Here is a 23,046-nt window from a genome sequence, read left to right as displayed (position 1 = left end):
TGTGTAGATAAAAGTCTTTACCGGAGGGGGGTTGGGTGGGAGAGAATAACCGCCACTGCGAAATCAGTTGACGCTTGGGAGTGGGTTCGCAATCCAAATGGAGGAGAGTTGTGGTTGCCCGGCAAGGGATAAGGGGCAACTCATGGGGTGGGGGGGGGGGGCACATTTGGGGTTAAGGGAATTTTAGATGTGGGAATTGTTGAAGTATTTTATGTTTTAAAAGTGTTGTCATACATTGAGTTTAAAAAGGGAAATCTGAGAGATGAAAATGGGGAAAAAGGTGAGGAAGCGGAAATGAGATGTAAACAGAATATGATATGGCCATGTTGAACTATATGACTATAAATATAAATGGAATACATAACCAAATTAAACAAAAAAGGCTAATAAATTTTCTGAAAAAAGAAAAAACAGACATAGCATTTGTGCAGGAAACGCATCTAACTGAAGTGGAACATAATAAATTAAAGAGAGACTGGGTAGGGCATGTAGCGGCAGCATCATATAATTCAAAAGCCAGAGCTGTAGCTATATTAATTAATAAAAATGTACCAATCAAAATAGAGAAGGAAATAATAGATCCAGCAGGGAGTTATGTAATGATAAAGTGTCAGATATATTCAGAATTTTGGAATTTGATCAATATATATGCACCTAATGAAGAGGATCAAAAGTTTATGCAAGATATTTTTTTGAAGATTGTAGATACGCAGAGGAATATATTGATAGGAGGGGATTTTAACCTTAATTTGGATCCAATGTTAGATAAAACTGGACAAAAGACTTGCAAAAAGAATAAAGTGGCCAAATTTATGGTTAAATCAATGCAGGAAATGAAACTTATGGATATATGGAGGAGGCAGCACCCAAGGGAGAAGGAATACTCATATTATTCGAGTAGGCATAAACCATACTCAAGGATTGATATGTTTTTGTTGTCGGCCCATATTCAAGGGAGAGTTAGCAAAACTGAATATTAAGCTAGATTGCTATCTGATCACTCACCCCTGTTATTAGCAATAGAACTGGAGGACATCCCACCATGAACATATAGATGGAGGTTAAACTCCATGCTACTTAAAAGACAGGAATTTAGAGAATTTATTGAACGCCAAATTAAAATGTACTTTGAAATAAATATGGAATCAGTGAAAGACAAATTTCTATTATGGATGCAATGAAGCCTTCATTAGAGGGCAGATAATAAGTTATGTAACTACGATGAAAAAGGACTACAATCGGGAAATAGAACAGTTGGAAAGGGAGATAGTAAGTACAGAAAAAGAACTAGCAACAAGGGGTGATATAACAAAAAGAGAATTGGTGGACAAAAAAATAAAATACGAAACATTACAAACATACAAGGTGGAGAAGAACATAATGAAAATGAAGCAAAAGTATCATGAGCTAGGAGCAAAAACACACAAAATATTAGCCTGCAACTTAAAACAGAACAAGCTAAAAAGAATTGTATTGGCATCAAGGAAAAAGGACAAACAAATTACATATAATCCAATGGAGATAAATGAGAACTTTAAGGAATTTTATGAACAATTATACCAAACTGAGAACGAGGGGAAAGATGTTAAAATAGAAGAGTTTTTAGCTAAAATTGAACTGCCGAAATTGCAAGGAGGAGCAAAACAAACATGTACATCAAGCTGCAAGAGAAGGAAAATGATGAAATAAGCTATAAACCCAAACAAAAGTGGGAAAAAGATTTAAACATAAAGATAAAAAATGAAGCATGGGAAAAGTTATGCTCTGCAACTATGAAGAATATAATAAACACAAGGTTACGTATGATACAGTATAATTTGTTACACAGGTTATATATCACACCCCAAAAGTTTTAAAAAAAATGGGATCCAAAATTATCAGATAGACGTTTTCGCTGTAAGAAGGAAATGGGAACAACAGTACATGCAATTTAGGCATATGAGAAAGTGAAAAAGTTTTGGGAAGATCTAAATCAGGTATTAAATAAAATCACAAAAAGCAACATACCAAAAAATCCAGAGATCTTTTTTCTAAGTAATATAAGAAGTAAAGAATTAGGCCTCAAACTGGATGAAGCGCAAAAAAGATTTATTATGATAGCCTTAGCTGTAGCAAAAAAATGTATAATGTCAACCTGGAAATCAGAAGAGAGCCTGAGAGTACAGCAATGGTACAAGGAAACAAATAAATGTATTCCATTGGAAAAAATAACATATAATTAAAAAAATAAAGTCACATTACTTGAACAAATTTGGGAACCGTACATGGAACATAACAGAGTGCTTGCCTCGGACCTCCACCCCCTAAAATGATAAGAAGACAAAATGACTTGATCCAGTGTGTAAAAGTAGATGACACAATTTTCAGGTTCCGCCCAGAAGGTTGGATCATGTGGGATCCAAGAACAAACAGCAGAATGGATAGAAAAGTGATTTCAAGAGAGCAAGGGTGATGGTGAAAGGGTGTATTTCAGACTGGAGGGATTGTCTAATGGTGTGTCGCAGAGTTTTGTGAGGGACCCATTTTTGTTTGCCATCTTTATCAATGATTTAGATGAAAATGCACATGGCATGATGATCAAATTTGTGGATGTCACTAAAGCGTCTGGTTTAAAGATATGAAAGACAGTTGCCAAAAATTGCAGCAGAATCTTGATATGTTGAGCAGGTGGACAGAAACCATTCGGTTGATAGAATTTAATACAGAAAAATGTGAGATTTCATTTTGTGAAGTCTAATATGGAGAGAACCTACACAGAGAATGGCAGGGATCTGGGAAATATTGTACAGCAGAGGGATGGCAGGGTATTGAAAATCTGTGCCAACCAACTTGCTGGAGAGTTCAGACATTTTCATTTTCTCATTGCTGCAGTCAGAAGTTCTTCCCTGCTTCAAAATGGCATCAATCTTCATCTGCCAAAGAAATGCAGAGTGAACTGCCTCAATGACTATTGTTCAGTTGCACTCTAATCTAATGAAATGTTTTGAGAGGTTGGTCATGGCCAGAATTAACTCATATCCAAGAAAAGATCTGGACCCACTGCAAATCGCCAACCACCACAATCATTCCATAGCAGATGCAATCTCACTGGCTCTCCACTCAATTTTGGATTACCTAGACAACAGCAACATATACATCAGGCTGCTTTTCATCGATTACAGCTCAGCCTTCAACACCATCGTCCCCTCAGTGCTTATCAACAAGCTTCAATATTTGGGCCTCTACAGCTTCCTCTCCAAATGGATACTTACTTCCTCAAGTTACTGAACCAGTCAGTTCAGATCAGTAACATACATCTCTTCCTCACAGGCACACCTCAAGGATTTGTGCTTAACCCATTGCTCTACTCTCTCTCTCCATACCCATGACTGTGTGGCTGGGAACAATTCAAATGGCCAATGACACCACGGTTGTCGGCAGAATCACAGATGGCCATGAGGTAGCATACAGGAGTGAGATAGATCAGTTAGTTGAGTGGTGTAACAACAACCTTGCATTTAAGATACCTTTATTGGCATGTAGTAAAACAGAAAATGTAATATTACATAAAAATTCTTTTGGTCTACCAATAAGGCTGACAAAGATTCGCCATCAGCAAAAATTGCCCAGCGTCCTTTCCAGTTAGAGAAAGTGAAGCAAAAGAGAGAGCCCATGGATTCGTTCCTCCAGCCTCCACAGCCACACAGACTTTTGTTCAAACCATCAGCAACCCGAGCTCCAGATCAAAACCTCTGACACAATCAGGAATCCCTCACTGCCTTCGTCACCTTCTTACATCTCTGTTCCAATACCTGGTACCCCTTCAGCCAGTCTCCAGCAGTCCTCAGCCTGGTGCTAGTCATTTGATCACAGTTACCAGCAGCCCCACGAATTGTGGGGATTCCTTGCCTCAAGTCACCAACAGCCCACCACTTGTGTGTCCTAAACAAACCTAAGGAACTGATTGTGGACTTCAGGAAAGAGACATCAGGAGCCAGTCCTTATTGAGGGTTCAGCAGTGGAGAAGATAAAGAACTTCAAATGCCTGGGTGTCAACATCTCTGAAGATCTATCCTGGGGCCTTCATATAGTTGCAATTATGAAGAAAGCTTGTCAGGAGCTATATTTACTTAGGAACTTGAGGAGATTTTGGAGGTCTCCAAAGACTTGAAAATTTCTAAAAGGCTTCAGAGAGTTGTGAACTTTGCCAGTGCCATTCATGGGCATTTGTCTTCACTCTATTAAGGAGATTTTTAAGAGGTGGTGTCTTAAGAAACCTCACCACCTTGCCATTCCCTCTTTCCACTGCTATCATCATGAAGGAGATACAGGTGCCTGAAGACAAATTCCAAACATTATAAAACCAGCTCCTTCCTCTCCGCCATCAGATTGCTGAATGGACAATGAACCACAGGCACTACACTTTTTTTCTCCTCTTTTTGCACTATTTTTTTATTTTAGTGGCGTTTTTACAGAAATGTAATTGAGAGCAATTTTGCCTTTGTAATGCAAAATAATGCTGCCGCAAAACATTAAACTTCATGACGCATGTTCTTGACAGTGAACCGGATTCTGATCTAAGAGTACAGGTACTTGGTTCAATTAAAGTGGAGTCACAGCTGGATAGCTTGGACACAAAGGCTTCAGCATATTGACCTTATTCAGTTCGAGTATTAAGTATAGAAGTTGGGAGGTCATGTTACAGTTGTACAAGACATTAGTAAAGCCTCATTTGGAGTAGTGTTCGGTTTTGGTCACTGTGCTGCAAGATAGATGTTGTCAAGCTGGGGAGGATACAGAGAAGACTTGTGATGATGTTGCCAGAACTCAGGGGCCTGAGTTATGGGAAAAGGTTGAGCAGGTTAGGACTTTATTTTTTCGATTGTAGAAGGAGGAAGGTTGATCTCAAAGATATACAGAATCATGAGAGGAACAGACTTGGTCTGTTTATACAGAGGGTGGTGAGCAAATAGAATGGGATGCTGGAGGTGGTGATTGAGACAGTTTTAAGAAAAAAATATTGGACAGATATATAAATAGGATAGATTGAGGGACATGAGGTAATGCAGGCAGGTGGGACATTTTGGTCAGCATAGGCACTTAGGGCCAAAGCACCTGCTTCTACGTTGTATGACTCTACGGTTCCTCTGCTTGGAGAATCCACAGCTAGGAAGCATAGCCTAAAGAAAAAATATAGTCTATTTAGCATTGAGAAAAAATTCTTTATGCAGACAGTTGAAAATGTTTCAGGATGGATGTTTCTGTATATTTGACTCTGGAGTGAACAGATTTTATGGATATTGAAGAAATTATGGGTTATGTGAAATTGGCAAGCAAATGATCAAGAAACAAAGAATTCTTATTATGCTGTGAAGGAGCTATTTGGTGTACTGAATCCATGTTCTGCAACAGTAATCAAGTCAGTGACATTCTCTAGGAGTCTCTCCTTTGCCCTGCTATTATTTCCTCTCCCAGGTACCTACTCAATTCAGTTTTTAAATCAGCAATCCCATTAATCCAACCTTTGAGATAGTTAAATCCGATCATGACCAATACTAACAAAAAAAGTTTTTGATCAAGATTCTCTGGTTCCTTATGCATGCTCTTGCAACTGTGAAGGGGTTTGAATAGTACTTCAAGGTAACAGACAGAAATGTAGGTAGTTGAACAGCACTTTGACTGAGCCTGATGATCTCTCACAGAATAAAAAGAGACCACTCAATTCCATGAGTTTGAGATAGTTGTCCTTTACTCCTGTAATTCTGACCTCCTATGTAACACTAAAACTTAAGTTGTACTCACTTCACTGCATTTGGGTCCAAGGATGCATAAAGGTAATACAGACACTTCATTCTTTCTTCAGTTTCCAGATTATGTGGAACAAGATATTGAGCGAAGATTTTTTCCACCAACAACCTAACCAAGGAGGAAAATATCAATTGTAATAAATTTTTTTAAAATTATTTTAATTTCCATATGCAAGATATACATCTTACATAACACTGCTGAGACACTCAGTATTCTAATCTGATTTCCATATCTTCTCCCTGTCTCAGAAAATCTCCTTTAATCTGAATGTTTTTTTCTAAACCATGCAACTCTCAGATATCTTTGTGCTCCTCCAATTCTGACCTTCAAGCTATCATTGATTGTCATCTGTCCATCCCTGAAAACTCATGGTTCAATAATTTAAACTCTAAAGCTTGGAATACCCATCCTAAACTTTGTTTTTCATCTTCAAGATACTTCAATTTTTTATTATCTGCTGTAATTTATCCTGTTGAAGTTTGGCATTAAATTGTTTGATGACATTTTGGTTTAGTACCTCAGCATATTTTTATTATTTTTAAAGGTATTATAGAAATCAAGGCACCAAATGAAATCAAACAAGAAATCAAACTAAGCTGTACCTTGAACAAACCAAGAATCTTAACTTACAGGGAATTGCTGGACCATTACAATTAGCTACAGTTTATGATTCAGGCAATGCTCAGAAGGTGCTGAAAAACAAAATATCTAAAGTGATTAACAGATTAAATAGATGGTAATAATTTAATTAGAAGGAGCCATCATGAAACTGATTCACAATGAAACAACTTGGATATCCTCAAGATATTCCAAAGACTTAACAACCAATTAATTGATTCTGAAGTATGTAGACATATTTGATAAATATGAATACAGCTTGTGGCTATGCACAGTTTGAATAAAGATGATCTATTCTGGTAATGTTAGTTCAGGAACAGCTATTGCCAGGCCATCTGTTCTCTGTCCAACAAATCCATGAAAATTTTACAACTACTTATAAAGATAGGAAGGACCAGTTGATCCGATCATGTGAATATTTGGATATTTAATAATAACAAAACAGATTTCCACCATTCAATCTATACAGTTGCATCCAGAGTTCAGACAATGGCAAGTCAAACTTGTGCAACATAATGGTGCTTACATTCTGCCAAACTGTAAGGCACATTCATCCAATAACCTCATCCATGCTGGCATCTATCCCAAAGCACAAACATAAGTTAATTTAAAAATACATCCATTGCCAAATTTCAATTTCTCTGCAATTTTAAATGTGCCAAATGTTTGAGCTGTGCGCACGTTATGTGGAAAGCAAGCTTCCACCTCATTAGACCCAGCAAGAAACGACAGCCACCAGTGTTTTCCCAAATCCAAAGAATGAACCTTTAATTTACAATTAAATAACTATTTATAGTATTTACAATGCCCTTGGTCCCGAAGAAACTCTTGTGAGCCATCTCACACATGCGACTGGATTAGTTAATTGATGGTTCAAGTGTCGAGAACCTGTAACACCTACTCCTGGCAACAGTGGGGTCGCTCTGTTTAGGGCGTCCTAGCACCTCCCCCTTTGAGCTGGTTACTCATATGAGTGGAGTCTAGGATCTACTTGGAAGGCCTTCACTGGTCTCTGAATTCTTTTGAGACTTCCTTATGGGTTCCTGTGATGTAGAGGATAAAGGTAGGGAGTGATTGGTGGTTCAATGGTTTCTGAAGTTCAAATGTGTCCAACAGGGCATCCAGGCTGAGTTGCGCAGGTGTTGTATCAGCAAGGTTGCATTCTGTTGGTCGCAACTGGTTAGCATATATGATCCATCTTGTACATGGTAGAGAACATCTCCAATTTTTCTTAGGATTCTCCTCAGCTTCCATACATTGACTTATCTCTGTATTTCTGCATCAACACATGTTGAACATCATGAAACTTACATTCTTTGGATCTATGCCGGCAATTGTACTTTCGTTCCATATCATAATCTTTTGGTCTAGATTCTCGTCTTTGTGGGAATATAATGTCATATGGTCCTAATATTTTCCTACCAAAGAGGGTTTCAGCAGGTGAAGTGCCACCTGGAGTTCGTGGGTTTGGAGTGAATCTGTAATTTAACAAGAATGTCTGCAGGATCTCCTCTATTGAACCCTCCCCCTTGGGTTTGTTCAGAGCTAATTTAAATGTATCCACAAAACGTCCTGCTTAATCATTGGACTGAGGATGATAGAGGCAAGCAAATATGTGTATGCCGTAATGCTTAAAAAAAAAATTCGAAGCAGCTTGTAGTGAATTGTGTCCCATTGTCTGAAATTAATGTTACAGGAGAACCAAAGCAATTGAATATGAACTTGAGTTCAATGATTACAGCCGATGCAGTTGGTTGAGCTACTTAGATGATCTCAGGCCATTTGGAGTATGCATTCACTACGATTAGGTCCTGCATAGTCAATATGAAAACAATTCCATGGCCAGTTTGGTTAAAGCAAGGAATGTAGATTAGTCACAACAGGTTCACAGCGAGGCACATCGGATACATGACTGTGCTAATTGTTCAATCTGCTCATCCATCAGAGCCCAATAAACATAGCTTCATGCAAGTGCTTTCCCTCAATTCATTCCAGGATGTCCACTGTGAAACTATTTGAGAATTTTAGATTGCAGAGCTTTAGAAATCACAATCCTTTCTGCAAACAAAAGACAGCTATTAGTAATTGCCAGTGATTTTCATCTTTTGAAGAATGGCTAGATTTCCATTCGTGGACACGTTTTTGGCCACTCTGAATAATGATAATGCATTATCTCTTGTAGGTCATCTTCGCTCATTGCTTGTCTGACTCTTTCAGCTGTGACTGGCGGTGAGTTAATAACATCTTTGAATAACTGATCGACATCCGCCTCTACAGAGTTCCGCGACAAGAATATTTTCCAGCTGTTTCCCGCTCGCTATTGAGTTGGGACAACACATCAGCTTGCCTGATACTTGTGGTTGGCAGATATTTAATTTTGAAGACATAACCAAGTACCATGGTTGCACATCTTTGCAGACGGTTTGCCGTGTAAATTGGAGTGCCTTTTGAACTAAATACAGCTAGGTGCGGCTTGTGATTTGAATTGCCAACCATGGAGCATTTCTTCACTGCAAAAATTATTGCTTAAGCTTCCTTTTCAATTTGTGCATAGTTTTGCTCTGCTGCTGTTGGAGAGCGTGCTGTGTGTGCTAAGGCCTTTTGATTCCCATCTGGGAATATGTGAGAAATGACTGCACCCACCGTAGAATGTGATGCATCTGAAGGTATGACAATCTCCAAGTTTGGATTGTAGTGTGTCAAAAGAAGGTTCGCGTTTAGCATCAACTTAACTTGATTGAACGACTTGACACTTTGATGTTCATTTCCATTTGCTACACAAGGTAAGGAGCTTGTTGAGTAGATCACAGAGTTTATGCATCTCTGGCAGAAATTAACTGTAATGATTGATAAGGCCCAGGAATGAACATAGCGTGGTCACATCTGTGGATGCAGACATAGGCTTGATAGCATCGGTGTTTTGTGGATCTGAAACTAAGATATTTCATGGACTTCATGAAAAAATGTGCATTTTTGTGGACGCACTCGAAAACCATAGTCTTTGATGCAGGACAGAATGTAATCAAGACTATCAAACAATTCTCGAGCTTGTGCTCCCATTACCAGGATGTCATCTAGGTACAATGCAATTCCCAGAATATCATTCAGCATTATGCCTATGATCTGTTGAAAGATAGCTGGAGCAGTCTTCACTCCAATGGATAAGTGTGTGTTTCTGAACATTCCATGGTGCAATGGATTCGTCATCAACCTCCACCTGTAGATAAACCCCTACTAAGTCAATCTTCGCAAAGAATTTGCCCCCATTCAGCTTAGCAAAGAGGTCATCAGGCAATGGCAGTGGATATTGATGGCTGTCCAATGCTGCATTCAGATCAGTTGAGAAACCAGCACTCAGATGTATGGAGCCATATGATTTTTCACTACCACAATAGGTGCAGCCCATGATGAGTAGTTGACCTGTTCAATTACTCTTTCAATTGAGCTGTTCCAATTCTTGCTCCACTTCTGGTAGTGTTGCATATGGGACAGGTCGTTTTGACTTGAAAGTCGGTTTCACGTTTGACAAAAGATAGAGTTTTGCCTTCGTTTTATTGCACCATCCGGGCCTTCGAGAAATACCGTTGCATGGCGTTGCTTTAGCTGTACCAGCAATCTTTGTGGGGTATGTGCCACTTACAATGTGGCGAATATCGTCGTGTGGCCAGTCAGAAGGTTCAACCTTTTGATTCAGTCGAGAACCATGAGATCGAGGTTAGGATATTTTACCAGATAACACATTCCATTATCTTCTGCGCCATTTAAGCTGATGAAATAGTCAATTGAACCTAACAACTCCAGGTTGGAGTCACCTCTGGCTGACCAATCTGTTTTCATGTTTTCTTTGATATTAGGCTAATGTCAGACCCTGTATCAATTTGAAGCCTCATTGGGATGCCAGTAATGTGTACTTTCACATATTTCCTGCATTTGGCATGAGCCACCTTGAAAGTCATTGTGATAGGCTTCACTTCCGAGGCTAAAATGAACTTATCAGGTGTTTACCATCTTCCAGCTCTACAGCATTCTGCTTTATGCCCCAGGCACATGCATTTACTGCAGCGCTGAAATCTGTACAGGTACTCATGAGTGTATTGCCACACATTGCAGTTCCAACAGGCGATGGGAGGTTTGGCTGAGTGGGTCACACTTTTGTTTTGTCTGCTGACTTGATTGTCTGGACACAACTGCTTGAAGATGAGTGTGCTGCTTCCACTAATTTGCTGTCAAGCTTCAGATTAATTAAGTGTTGGCATTCGGCTATTGATCTTTAAAGAGTCACATCTGACTCCTGCTCAATCTTCACTAACAAATGCATTCTGAGGTCGGCATCTTGGTGCGACTGCATTCCTGCTACATCAGTTAGTGCAGGCAGTTTAAAACGCTGGCACTGTTGATTCAACAGTCACAAGATCTTCGGTATCTTTCTTAATAATTTTGAGGCGCTGATACTGAATGTTATACAGTGATGTTGACTCACTGAATATCTCTGCCAATACATTAAGTGTTTTCCTGAAGCTGAGCTCACGGGGAAGTTTTGGCAGAATGAAGTTTGTGTAGCGTTCGCATTCTTGAGTGCCTAACTTCCGCAACAGCCTAATTTTGAACTTGGAAAAGTTGACTACAAATAAATCTTCAAACTTTTTGAACCAAAAAGTCAAAGGTGCTCAACTCTAGGTCAAATGAGAACTCAGTGATAGAGCTCATTAAAGCATCTGCCAAATTTCAATGGACTTCAGACTCACTTTTTACAACGGCTGGAGTCCCAATGGACATTTTCTCTGCCATCTGGTCAATTTGCCTCGCTTATATTTCTTCGAAGTTTTTCTGCTGCTGCTTGAGGACAGGCTGCAGCTGTTCCATTATGATTGACATCCCATCCTCGTCGCCAAAATGTTGTAAATGTGCTAAATGTTTGTGCTGTGCACGTGTTGTGTGGAATATAAGCTTCCACCGTGTTCGACCCAGAGAAATGACAGACAGCAGTGTTTTCCCAAATCCAAAGAACAAATCCATTTATTTACAATTAGAGAAATTTTTATAGTATTTACAATGCCCTTGGTCTCGAGGAAACTCTTGTGAGCCATCTCACACACGTGACTGGATTAGTTGATTGATGGTTCAAGTCCTGAGAACTGGTAAAATCCACTTCTGGCGACGATAGGGTCGCTCTGTTTAGGGCGTCCTAGCATTATGCAAGTACACAACACATGTCCATTTCCTTTCAACTTTAGCAGACTGAGTAGTTTACGTTGTCTTGTTCGCCTTTAGAGGTCAACCCTTGTGCATAAATTTTGTATAATTTCACAAAAATAAATATTTGAATTTACACAGCACTTTGTTACAGTTCTTTTATTGTAAATCAAGTACTTATAGAAGTGTAATTATTGTTATCATGTAAAAAATATATTTGCATATAAGCTCCAAGCAGCAGCAATATGATAATAATCAAACTTTGTCGTCGATTCAGTGGTACATAATAATCAGAACACCTGAGAAAACTCTTTTAATCTTCAAGTACATGGTCTCAGTTCACATGCACCTCTGCCATGCAACACTCCCTTAACGAGAACCTAAGTCCACATTAACTCAAGTATCTGCAGCAAAAGGTCTCACTCAGATGCAAGTAATAACAAATAGCTGAGAACGTCCACTATGAACCCAAACCTAACTGATATTTCTCATCCTCAATGTGTAGAATCAAAATTGATTTGAAAACCCATTTAGAATCATGCCCCATTCTACAATTTCATCTACTTCATGCACAAATATATTAAAAAATCCAGTCTTATATCAAAGTAGCCAATTTAGATCTTTCCTTTCAACTCATCTCAAGAATATTAGCTCTGAACTTTCGTAGTATCTTAATAATTTACCAATCCCCATTTAAAAACTTTTCTTTCAAATGGCCCTTTTTATTAAACCCTTGTATTTTACAAAAGTTTAACTTTGTGTCTGGTGAAATATTGTCAGAGATGTACCACATTAAAGTATGGCACAGATGGCATGGTCAGAGCTAGCGACCCAGGTTCAGATCTGGCGCTGCCAACAAAGAGATTTTCCATTCTCCTCATGACCGCGTGGGGTTTCCTCCAGATACTCAGATTTTATCACGTCCTCCAAAACTGTATGGGGTTTGCAGGTGAATTTGTGTATTTGGTCGGCACAGGCTCATTGGCCAGAAGGGCCTGTTACCATGCTGTATCTAAAAAAAGTTTGTGCAGGTCACTGGTCCTCATGAGAAGGGAACCAGTGTAATAATTGCAATGATATGAAAGTTTAAAAAACAGAACAATGACAATTCAACATCTTATGTAAATAAATAAGGATTTGACATATTAGTGTCAAAGCTCCATTATACACCAAAGGGCACTGTGAGCCCAAAGTTAATATGCTGCTAAATGGTGTAAATAATGTACCTGTGAGAAAAAATGGACCACGTAAAAAAACATGTCTTCTTGCCTAGATGGCTCAGGGGCAATGTCTCAATTTATGTTTTCCTATAGGTATGTATTGTATTTTTAAAATACAGTGCCCTCCATAATGTTTGGTATAAAGACATTGTTTCCTTCATTTGCTCTTGTGCTCCACTGTTTTAAATTTGTAATCAAACAATTCACGTGATTAAAGTACACATTCCAGATTTTATTAAAGGGTATTTGCGCCCATTTTGGTTTGACTGTGAAGAAATTACAGCACTTTTTATTTACAGTTCCCTCATTTCAGGGCACCAAAATATTTGGGAGATAGCAATGGTATGTATATTAAAGTGGTCATGTTTAGTACTTTGTTGCATATGTGACAGAATATAGATATGTTTTTGGGAGATAAATTGGGGTAGGTTTTAGTGTAGGTCACATACAAACACTTTAAAATACCTCTTATTTAAGATACTGGAGCTTGGCCCCATGCTAGACATGTTGGGGCCAAAAATATTTGCAGAAGCTTTGAAGTGTGCCCAAGAGACTTCAATAATGGATTGCTGTTTACAAAAAAGCAACAGATGATAAAGCTTATTGGAGCCACAGATTGTCTGCAGTCGAGAGAGAGAGAGAGAGAGAGAGAGAGAGAGAGAGAGAGAGAGAGAGAGAGAGAGAGAGAGAGAGAGAGAGAGAGAGAGAGAGAGAGAGCGCTCAGTTCTACAATCAGCAACAGGAACCGGAACAGGACAAGCTGGCAAGCCTGTGGAAAACTTCATTTGGAAAACAGCTTGTGAGTGCTTGGCTCAGCCTGATCAAAGCCCTTGTGGTTTATGCAAGAGGAGAGGATTGGGTGTCTGATGTTTTCACTTGAAATAAGATAAATAAAAAGGCACTCTGTGGTGACCTGAAAGAAAGAGGTTATCATCTGGAGAATCCTGAGGGTGCAATTTTCTTCAGCAAGATTCTGAAGAGGCTGATGGAAGTAAATCAGTTGTGGCTGTGTCAATGACTGCTGTCCACAAAAGTCTCATGAACAGAAATGGAGAGACTACACTGCAAGATGCTTTTATTAGTTAGCCATATAAACAGGATGGCCAGATTACAGATTGCCAAGAAGTATTTAAAAGAGCCTGTAGAATTCTGGAAAAGGTCTTGTGGACAGATAAGACAAAGATTAATTTGTATCAGAGTGATGGCAAGAGCAAAGTGTGGAGGCATAAAGGAACTGCCCAAGATCCAAAGCATACCACCTGATATGTGAAACATCGTGTTGGAGGTGTTATTGGCTTGGGCATGTGAAAATCTCTCTGAAAATCGACAAGAACCTTCCTGAGGGGTAACCATTTACCATTCAAGCACCAAAGCCTGGTGAACTTTATACATGTTAAATTTTATCCACAGTAGAAGAATTGCTGACAACCAGTGAACTTGGAGGAATGAGAAGTGAGATTCGACTGTGAATCAAATAACTTTTCTGAACTTACACACACATTACATACACATGCACTTAGAATTGGAAGGGGGTTAAATTAGGTTAGTTAAGTCAATAGTGATAAGTTAAGGTGCGATTCTACTTGCATGTTTAAAGATAAATAAAATAAACTTTTGTTTAAGTAACAATTTGTCTTGGTGAATATCTATTGCTGCTGGGTTTTGGGGTCCTCTTGGCTCGTAACACATATCCCTTACATGCAATGGCTGCTTGAAGTCTGTGATTCATAGACATCACAAGGTGATGAGTAACTTCTCTGCTGATGCTCTGCCAGGCCTCTACTGCAGCCATCTTGAGCTCTTGCTTGTTTTGGGGGCTTGTCCCATTAAGTTTTCTCCAGCATATGGAAGGCATGTTCAATTGGATTTAGATCAGATTTCTAATTTGGCCTTTGATTATTTTACAGTTTGTAAGTTTTGAAAGACTCCTTTGTTGCTTTAGCAGTATGTTTGGGATCACTGTCTTGCTGTAGGATGAAGCATCATCCAATGAGTTTGGAGGTATTTGCTCAAACTTGAGCAGATGTTTATATAGACCTCAGAATTCATTTTAACCTCAGCAGTCACATCATCAGTGAAGGTAAGTGCACCAGTACCTGTGACAGCCACACATGCCCAAGCCAATAACACCTCCAACACGATGTTTCACATATCAGGTGGTATGCTTTGGATCTTAGGCAGTTCCTTTATGCCTCCACACTTTGCTCTTGCCATCACTCTGATACAAATTAATCTTTGTCTTATCTGTCCACAAGACCTTTTCCAGAATTCTACCGGCTCTTTTAAATACTTCTTGGCAATCTGTAATCTGGCCATCCTGTTTATATGGCTAACTAATAAAAGCATCTTGCAGTGTAGTCTCTCCATTTCTGTTCATGAGACTTTTGTGGACAGCAGTCATTGACACAGCCACAAAAGCCTGCTGAAGAATGTTTCTGATTTTTCTTCATAAAGAGAATTGTTATGTCATCAGCAGTGAAGGTCTTCCTTGGCCTGCCAGTTCCTTTGCAATTACTGAACTCAATAGAATGCTCTTTCTTCTTAATGATATTCCAACCAGTTGATTTTGGTAATCCTAAAGTTTGGGTGATGTATCTTACTGTTTTATTCTTGTTTACAGCCTCATAATGGCTTCTTTGACATTCATCGGCACAACTCTGGTCCTCGTGTTGAAAAATGGCAACTACAGACATCAAAGGTGGTCAAAAGCTTAGAAGCCAGCCCAGCTCTCTTATACCTGCACCAATGAAGCAATTAAAACATACCTGAGTAATTACAAACACCTGTGAAGCCAAATGCACCAAATATCAAGGTGCCCTGAAATGGGCGGGACTATGTATAAAAAGAGCTGTAATTTCTACATGGTCATACCAAAATGTATACAAATAACTGAATAAAATCTGGAATGTGCACTTTAATCACATGTGAATTGTTTGATTACAAATGTAAAACTGTGGAGCATGGGGACAAATAAAGGGAAAAAATGTCTTTGCACCAAACATCATGGATGGCACTGTATATACATTATAAAATCAACAATAAAAATAGATTGCATGCACAAATTCTGCTTTGCAATTCAAAATATGTAACTTCACCTACTTGTCATCAATGCTGTTCTGGTAATAGATATGAAGGAGCTTATCTTTGATCCAATTCACTTTCTGAGCAGCCTCTTTCCCAGCCTCAGCATGAAGACAGTATTTTTTGTATAGCTGGGCTAAGCCCATCATTGCTTCTTTCCGCACCCGCCACTTAAAATACAAAAGAAAAACAAAAACTGTCAGATGGATAACATATTATCAACTATTCTGGCTTTATCTTTCACTTTACACCAAATTTATCCTGTGTCTGTCTGTTCTTCTATTATTTTCCCTTAAAAATGTTCTGCCATTGCAGAAGGGCTCAGAGTAGTTGGAGTAGCATGGTGAAGTCCACATCCACCTTCTCAATGAATATAAATGCTTGACAAGAATCACACATTGCAACCAGGTTTACTGCTGTAATCTGCACACTCGGGTTAATTGGTTGTCCAGATCAAGGAAGATTTGTCCCAGAGATTGCAAAGTCAAAAGGAAGATGAAGAGGGTTAAACAAAGTCCCAGATCCTTTAGCTTGGTTAATAATTTTGCAGGTATGATGGTGTTGAACACTGAGCTGAAGTCAATGAACAACAGCCGGATGTAGATGTTCTTGTTGTCAAGGTTATTGAATGCGGAGTGGAAGACCAGCAATGTGGCACCTGCTGTTAACTTGCTGTGATGATAGGCAAATTGAGATGGGAGTTGATTTGTTCCGTAATCAATCTCTCAAAGCAGTATCCCACTATCAATAATAGGAATTACGATGACCAGAAACTTAACCTGTGACAAGAGCGTATCAGAAGTTGGGTGCACTGTAATTTATTTCACCTGACTTTCCAAAGGCCTTTCATCATCCACATAGGAGTCAGAAACATGATGGAATACTCCTCACTTGACAAAAGTACAGGGAAGCCCACATCCTGTTTATTAAATAGCATTATATTTAAATTAATGTTAAGTATATCAGAGAACTGCACATCAGAAAAGATAGATAACCTTTATTTCCATTGCATAAGTACAACAAAATTGAGTGCACATCCTGACAGCACCACATACATCAAACAATAAAATATAAACACAATAAAACAATACAATACTCAGTGTTTGGTGGTGTTCAGTTCCTGTGTAGCTCTGGGGTAAAAACTGTTTTTAACTCTGTTTGTCCATGATTTAATAGATCCAAAATGTCAACCAGAGGACAGCAGGTCAAAAAGATGATGACCAAGGTGGTAAGGGTCCTTCAAGATTTTGGCTGCACTGAGGCAGCGAGATCTGTATATAAGCACCAAAATATTCACTCATTGAGGTTCCTCAGATTAAATTTATAGAGGTCAGTTTAACTGTGGTCCAGAAATAAAACATTTTCCTTGAATAATCATTTGGGTTGTACAACCTACAGTCACATTGAGGCAGACTGAGAATGCTTACTGAGTTTTATTCAGCTACAAAAACTCGTAATAAGAGAAATGTAATTTTTAACAGCTTTCCAACCAACAGTTACTTTATTACAAGTAGTTGACAAAGTAGAATATTAACTGGAACTGCAGATCACCATGTGTTCAACCTACGAACAGAGAGCTTGCAAAATTACATTTGGGAAATATTTAAAATTTGACAGAATCGAAAGCTAAAAAGAATAACTATTTTACAAGTGGGTTACAAACTAACAATCCTCTCAATTCTGTTAGGGACTAAAGAGACTTTATTAGCACTAACAAAGGAATAGTAATGGCAAAACTTCACCAGTTATGGTAAACTCAAAATAACAGTTTTTAATAAACCAGTAATAGCATGACATTTCTTACATATCTCTAACTTAAACTAATTTTAACCCCCACTACTCGCAAAAGTAAGTATGTGTGTGCATGTTAAAGTCCTAAACTCTGAAAAGTCCATTTTAAAACTTCAGCATAATTTTAGTCTTGCTTGTAGGTCTTCAGTTCAGAAATAATTCTGAAGCACTTTTAAACATATCTTCAGGCCTCTTTAATCCACAATTTTTTTGACGATTTGTCTTTCATAGATTTTCTTCACGAGTGTTTGCTTCTCCTGAATGAAGACTTTGGAATCTGTGTTCCAAACGATGAAACTGCCCTCTTTATCTTAAAGAGACAGTCAAAAGTGGCTTCCTTGTTTCAAAACCACTTATTCTGTGTGCCCTTTTTTCAGGAGTAACATTGGCAACTTTTTCTCCCTCTGCAGGAACTATTGCTGCTTTTAATCCTGTCTGAACAGGATGGCGAGTTCTGTTAAACTGACCTTTGTCTCTCATTTCAATATTTCTTGCAAATCTCTCATATCACATGGTATGTGACAACATTTCTGTCTTTGAAGTTCATAGTACCTCTTGACACTTATGTTCTAAGAGCATCTCTGTCCATTTACTAACAGAATCAAAGTAATTAACTTTGATGTTTCTTCCCTGTTTCCGGGCTGTCTGGAATTTACTAACAAAATGGCTTCTTGTATACTCAAAATGTTCCATTTATCTCAAGATCCATCATAAAAATCTTTAATCTCTTCTCCTTGCAATGCAACAGCAAACTCTTTGGCTTTCAAACTGGCTTTTGTGGTCAATGGTGTTTAAAATGCAAATGCATTTGTAGATGCTGAAGCCAGTGTGTCTGTTGACTGTAAATGAGCCCTGCCCACTCAAAAACTAACTCTTACTAAGATTTACATACACATATATGAAATATAGTTTCAACAGTAGACTAAAGTTTAATCATAGCATATTTGTCACAAGTAACATCAATTTCTCTTCAGATTTTTCTTGATAATAATTTGTGCATATGCCAATGGCAATGCTGGCATTCATCCCCAATTGCTTCAGAACTGAGGTAGTTAAAGAGTCAATCATATTTGTGGGTCTGAACTGTCACAGAAATTAGACCACAAAAGAATGGCAGATTTCCTCCCTTGAAAGCCATTTGCAAACCTTTCTTTTAAACTGAGACCAGCTGATTAAAAAAAAAATTCAGATGTATATAATTGCATGCATTTACATTAGTTGCTGTAGTGGATCGTGAGCTACTGTCTTTGACTCAATGATCCAGCACTCATGCTGCTAGCTTCTTAAATTGACCAGCGAAAGGAAAAAAATAAGAAATGTTCAATTGTTACTTGATGGTTGGCACAGGGGTAAAGAGCCTGTTTCTGTATAATACGGTTTCATGAGGGCTCAATTTCCAACTTTAAAATTATCTTCTTCAAAGTATTACAAAATCCTATTTTAATAAAATGAGATTATCACTGTAAGGGATAGTATAGATAGGAGGGAATGAATAGTCACAGTTAACATTTAACATTTCACATAAGCACAAACACAAGTCACAGCCCGGCGATAATTCGATACATTGGAAGAACTGAGGGAAGTTTACCACAGTCCATTCCAGAGACATTGTGATTTTGCAAAGGAGAACCACTCTGACTGCTGGAGAAAACACAGCCTTTTGAAGCAGCCATTTTTGTGGAAATCAGAGCAAAGCATGCTCTGTGAATGACTTGGCTTTTCGTTGGATTGACCTATGCCAGGAGGGTCTTTTTAGGAAGCAAAGTGCTTCATTTTGATTATGACTAACAGTGGAGATCACTTGGAGAGACCGGTACCAGGGTCTTGGAAGCTTTGTGGAGGCCATCCAGTTCGAGTCTTGCCTACAAAAGGACCAGGAGTCTTGTGACCACAGTTCATGTGGATGGACATTTCTTCAAAGGCCACGCAAGAAGAAATTGTGAATCTGTAGCAGCCACAACTCCAGTCTTCCCTTCAGTTCAACAATAATTTCAAAGACCTATGCTTCAACACTGAATTTAAAAGACTGAACTTTGAAGTAACTTTCTAGATTTTGACCTGGACTGTAATGGTTTGGGTACATCTCTCACACACACACACACACCTACACTAGATACCGCACATAGCTGGGGATAAATTTAGTGATAAGGGTAGTTTAAGAATTAAGACTATAGTTTAAGAGTAAGAAATAAAATTATGTTTTAAAATTAAACACTGTCTGGTTCATTGCCCTATTGCTGCTCATTTCGTGCTGTTTGTTTACAAAGGCAAATTGGAAATGTAGATTGAAGGCAGTCATCGAAACAAACTCGATTAGCAAGGGGTTTAAGGTTATTATGGGTAGAAAGGAATTCAGACCTGAGGTTGCAATCAAAACATACATGATCTCGTTGAATGGTCGAACAGGATCAAGGGGCCAATTCTTATGCATGCAACGAGCAATGACTATTTCTTTCCATGGCAAGAGATCACCTGCAACATGGTAATAGAGCACAGATTGCTCAAGAATCAAAAGGGATAATTAAAATTAAGCATACTACAGAATTAAACATGGACTGGTTCATCAAAGGAGGATTTCATTTCATAGGGTGCTGGAAGCAGTACACAGATAGAAAGCAATTTTATGGACAGCATAAACTAATGCCGTCTGAGAGGATCAGAGAAAGAACACAGAAGACTGGGTAGAGAACCTCATTTAAAATCCTCATGAATGAAGATAAACAGGGAAGATTCAAGTGTACCAAGCATCGAAACTGAAAGAGACTAGTATGTGAGCAAAATACTTGAAGGACAGATTGAAGACCCGAATAAGCATTCTTTATTCAACTGACTTCAAGATGTTTAGGACAAGGAACTAAATAAGAGGTAGACAGGCAGTAAGGACCATCAAGAGAATAAATGAGAAATAGAGAAGAAATATGAATTATAGAGCAAGTTGTTAATTGTGTGTCTGTGAATGAAATGACAGGTTAACATACTTAACAATAACTAAGCTATTTAAATGGGTGACTGAAAATTAGTGAATTCCTGGAATGTGGAGGGTAACTTTCAACAACAAAACTGAAACACATTAAATTTAAAAAAAACAGATTTTAAAAACAATTTAAGAGTTCCTGACAGCAGTTGTGAGGCGATAAAATGCGAAGTACGAAAATTAGACAAGCAGGCAACAAAGGCAAAATGGTTTCAATGAATTGCAATCACATTGAAACGTGATATAAACATGACTTGTCATAGAAAGTTTTTTCAAGTAGGGTAGAGTTAAAATACTTTCAAATTTGTTAACCCTAACTTTAATGCAATGTTTTTCAGGTGTCTACAATCTATATATCAGCTACAGAACAATTATTTCAGAAGTAACACACTGTATTCCTGTTATTTATCAATTTGTTATCAAGTGCCAATACTGTTCCTCTCACAGTTCAGAGGAAGTAAACATACGTGCTATTTTTGAAATGATAAATTAGGAGTAATATATTTGCATTTTTAAAGGCTTACCCTTTTGTCTAGTGTTCTCTCCCTCACAAATCCAAGCAGCTGGTCATTCACTAGTGATAGATCTTTCTTTCCTGCTGTAATTATTGTAACAATGACATCATGCCGGATTGCCTCTTCTGGATCATGTGATCGAACCTTCAGGTATTCTGTTAAAAACAATTAAATTAAAATATACAAACGCTAATTCAGAAATAGCACACTCTTAGTGAGACAAAAATTATAGTTCATGACTGTTAAAACTCATAATTTCAAAATTATCAGTTCTGTAGAGCAACTGAGTGAGGTACATTTGAAATAACTGAGATTGCTTTCAAATTGGTTAGCCTCAATGATACATGCCAAATATTAAATAATTTTTTTGTTGAAAAAAAAGTACAAGATTTTTTTGATCATAATAAGTAAGTCATCTAAAATAAGCTGCATTGGAACTTTCCCCCTGGAAATATAAAGGACACCAATCCACCAATGAAACACTATGCCTTTCCACATAAGCCAAGTTTCAATGATCTAACCCCCAATTTTATGAAAACTGAAAACTTGCTATTTTCAAATCTATTTTGAAAATTTTAAGTTCAAAAATAGTTTGAAATAGGAATCAATACTCAAGGACAATCTGTTGAACACTGTTAGATTCCATCATAAGAATGGTTCCATGACTAATGTCAAGGTTGATAAATTGGCCAAAACACAAATACAAGATAAAATATCTGATTAGTTACAATGTCTGATCTGTTAAGAGTTTGCATTCACTTTGCACCCAAAAAGGTGGTGCAGGTTGCATTTATCCATTCTTCAGCTTATCTCAAATGCTAATTCTGGAAGCAAATTAAATGCTTCTCCATGTAAACCTCACCTGTAAGATCTTTGGCTAAATCTGGATGATTCATCAAACAATGACTTGCAAACTTCACACATTCCAGTCTTACAGGAACATGAATGTCGTTAAATCTATTAAAAAAAAACATGAAAATCGTTGTTATTTCATAGTCTGGATTTGCATTAGTATTTAGAAAACATAACTCGCAACAGTTTTCCCTGCAAAACAACCATGCAGTAACAAAAGTGCTTAAAAGCCAACAAGTAGTGATTTCATATATCCCAAAGTGCCAGCATCTTGGAACAATACAATAACCATCTTTGTTGCACAGACACTGGTGTTGAATTTCCATTTTAGATTCAATATTTGCACGTTATGGGAAGTCTCTCTCACACACAAACGTATTTTTGCTTCAACACCTTAATCTTGGTCTGGAAGCACCAATGTTGCATCAATAAAGTATATGACCAATTTTCTCCTTTCCTCTAACTCTAGGCCTTTTTAGACTGCAAAGCCACAAAATCTGGTAGATATGACCTGTCTTGGGAAGCTGATGTGCGTGTTCACACTGAGCACAAAAAAGCCGGCACCATGAGATATTTCACACTGCAAGCAGGCTTCCTGAAGCAAAGGAGGTGGGACATTTATTGCATCAATTATGACATAAAACATACGCGTCGGGAAGTGTCACTGGTGTGCACTCAAAATGGCAGTGGAACAGATGCATTTGCGCTTAGAACTCAATCCAAGCTGCTGAGCGTCATAATAAAAATTATTAAGCAAGTGATGTCACAATCGTTAGAATGTCTTCGTATGGTCAGAAACACTAACAAGGACTGTTTGAGAAGTACGAGACAGAAAGGTGCATGGATCTTAAGCGCCGCAAAATGCATTGTTTGATTCTTCTGAGTCAATTTGCACTGGCATCTGATACAAAAATATGAAGGAGCAAAAGGCCACTGGGACTTTTGTTCTGGGATAATGTCCTCAATAACTTTGATGCAGATGAGTGGAGGTGCCACTTTATGATGTCTCAGGACA

General features: G+C 38.2%; 1 protein-coding gene across 7 annotated transcripts in view; it reads right to left on the bottom strand.

Annotated features, from left to right (window-relative positions):
- pds5a (PDS5 cohesin associated factor A) overlaps window positions 1-23,046 on the bottom strand; it is a 222,185-nt gene that overhangs the window by 98,461 nt on the left and 100,678 nt on the right. For 6 of the 7 annotated variants that reach the window (XM_069924889.1, XM_069924887.1, XM_069924888.1 and 3 more), the window contains exons 10-13: window positions 22,042-22,136; window positions 21,189-21,334; window positions 15,918-16,069; window positions 5,782-5,895 (exon numbers count right to left, since the gene is read on the bottom strand). In XM_069924889.1, the coding sequence (XP_069780990.1) occupies window positions 5,782-5,895; window positions 15,918-16,069; window positions 21,189-21,334; window positions 22,042-22,136 (507 nt within the window). The remainder of the gene's footprint in view (window positions 1-5,781; window positions 5,896-15,917; window positions 16,070-21,188; window positions 21,335-22,041; window positions 22,137-23,046) is intronic. The other variant, XM_069924892.1, reaches the window with a different exon arrangement.

Source organism: Narcine bancroftii, chromosome 3 (assembly GCF_036971445.1).
Source record: "Narcine bancroftii isolate sNarBan1 chromosome 3, sNarBan1.hap1, whole genome shotgun sequence".
Taxonomy (NCBI): Eukaryota; Metazoa; Chordata; class Chondrichthyes; order Torpediniformes; family Narcinidae; genus Narcine; species Narcine bancroftii.
This window is presented reverse-complemented; position numbering and strand designations above follow the sequence as displayed.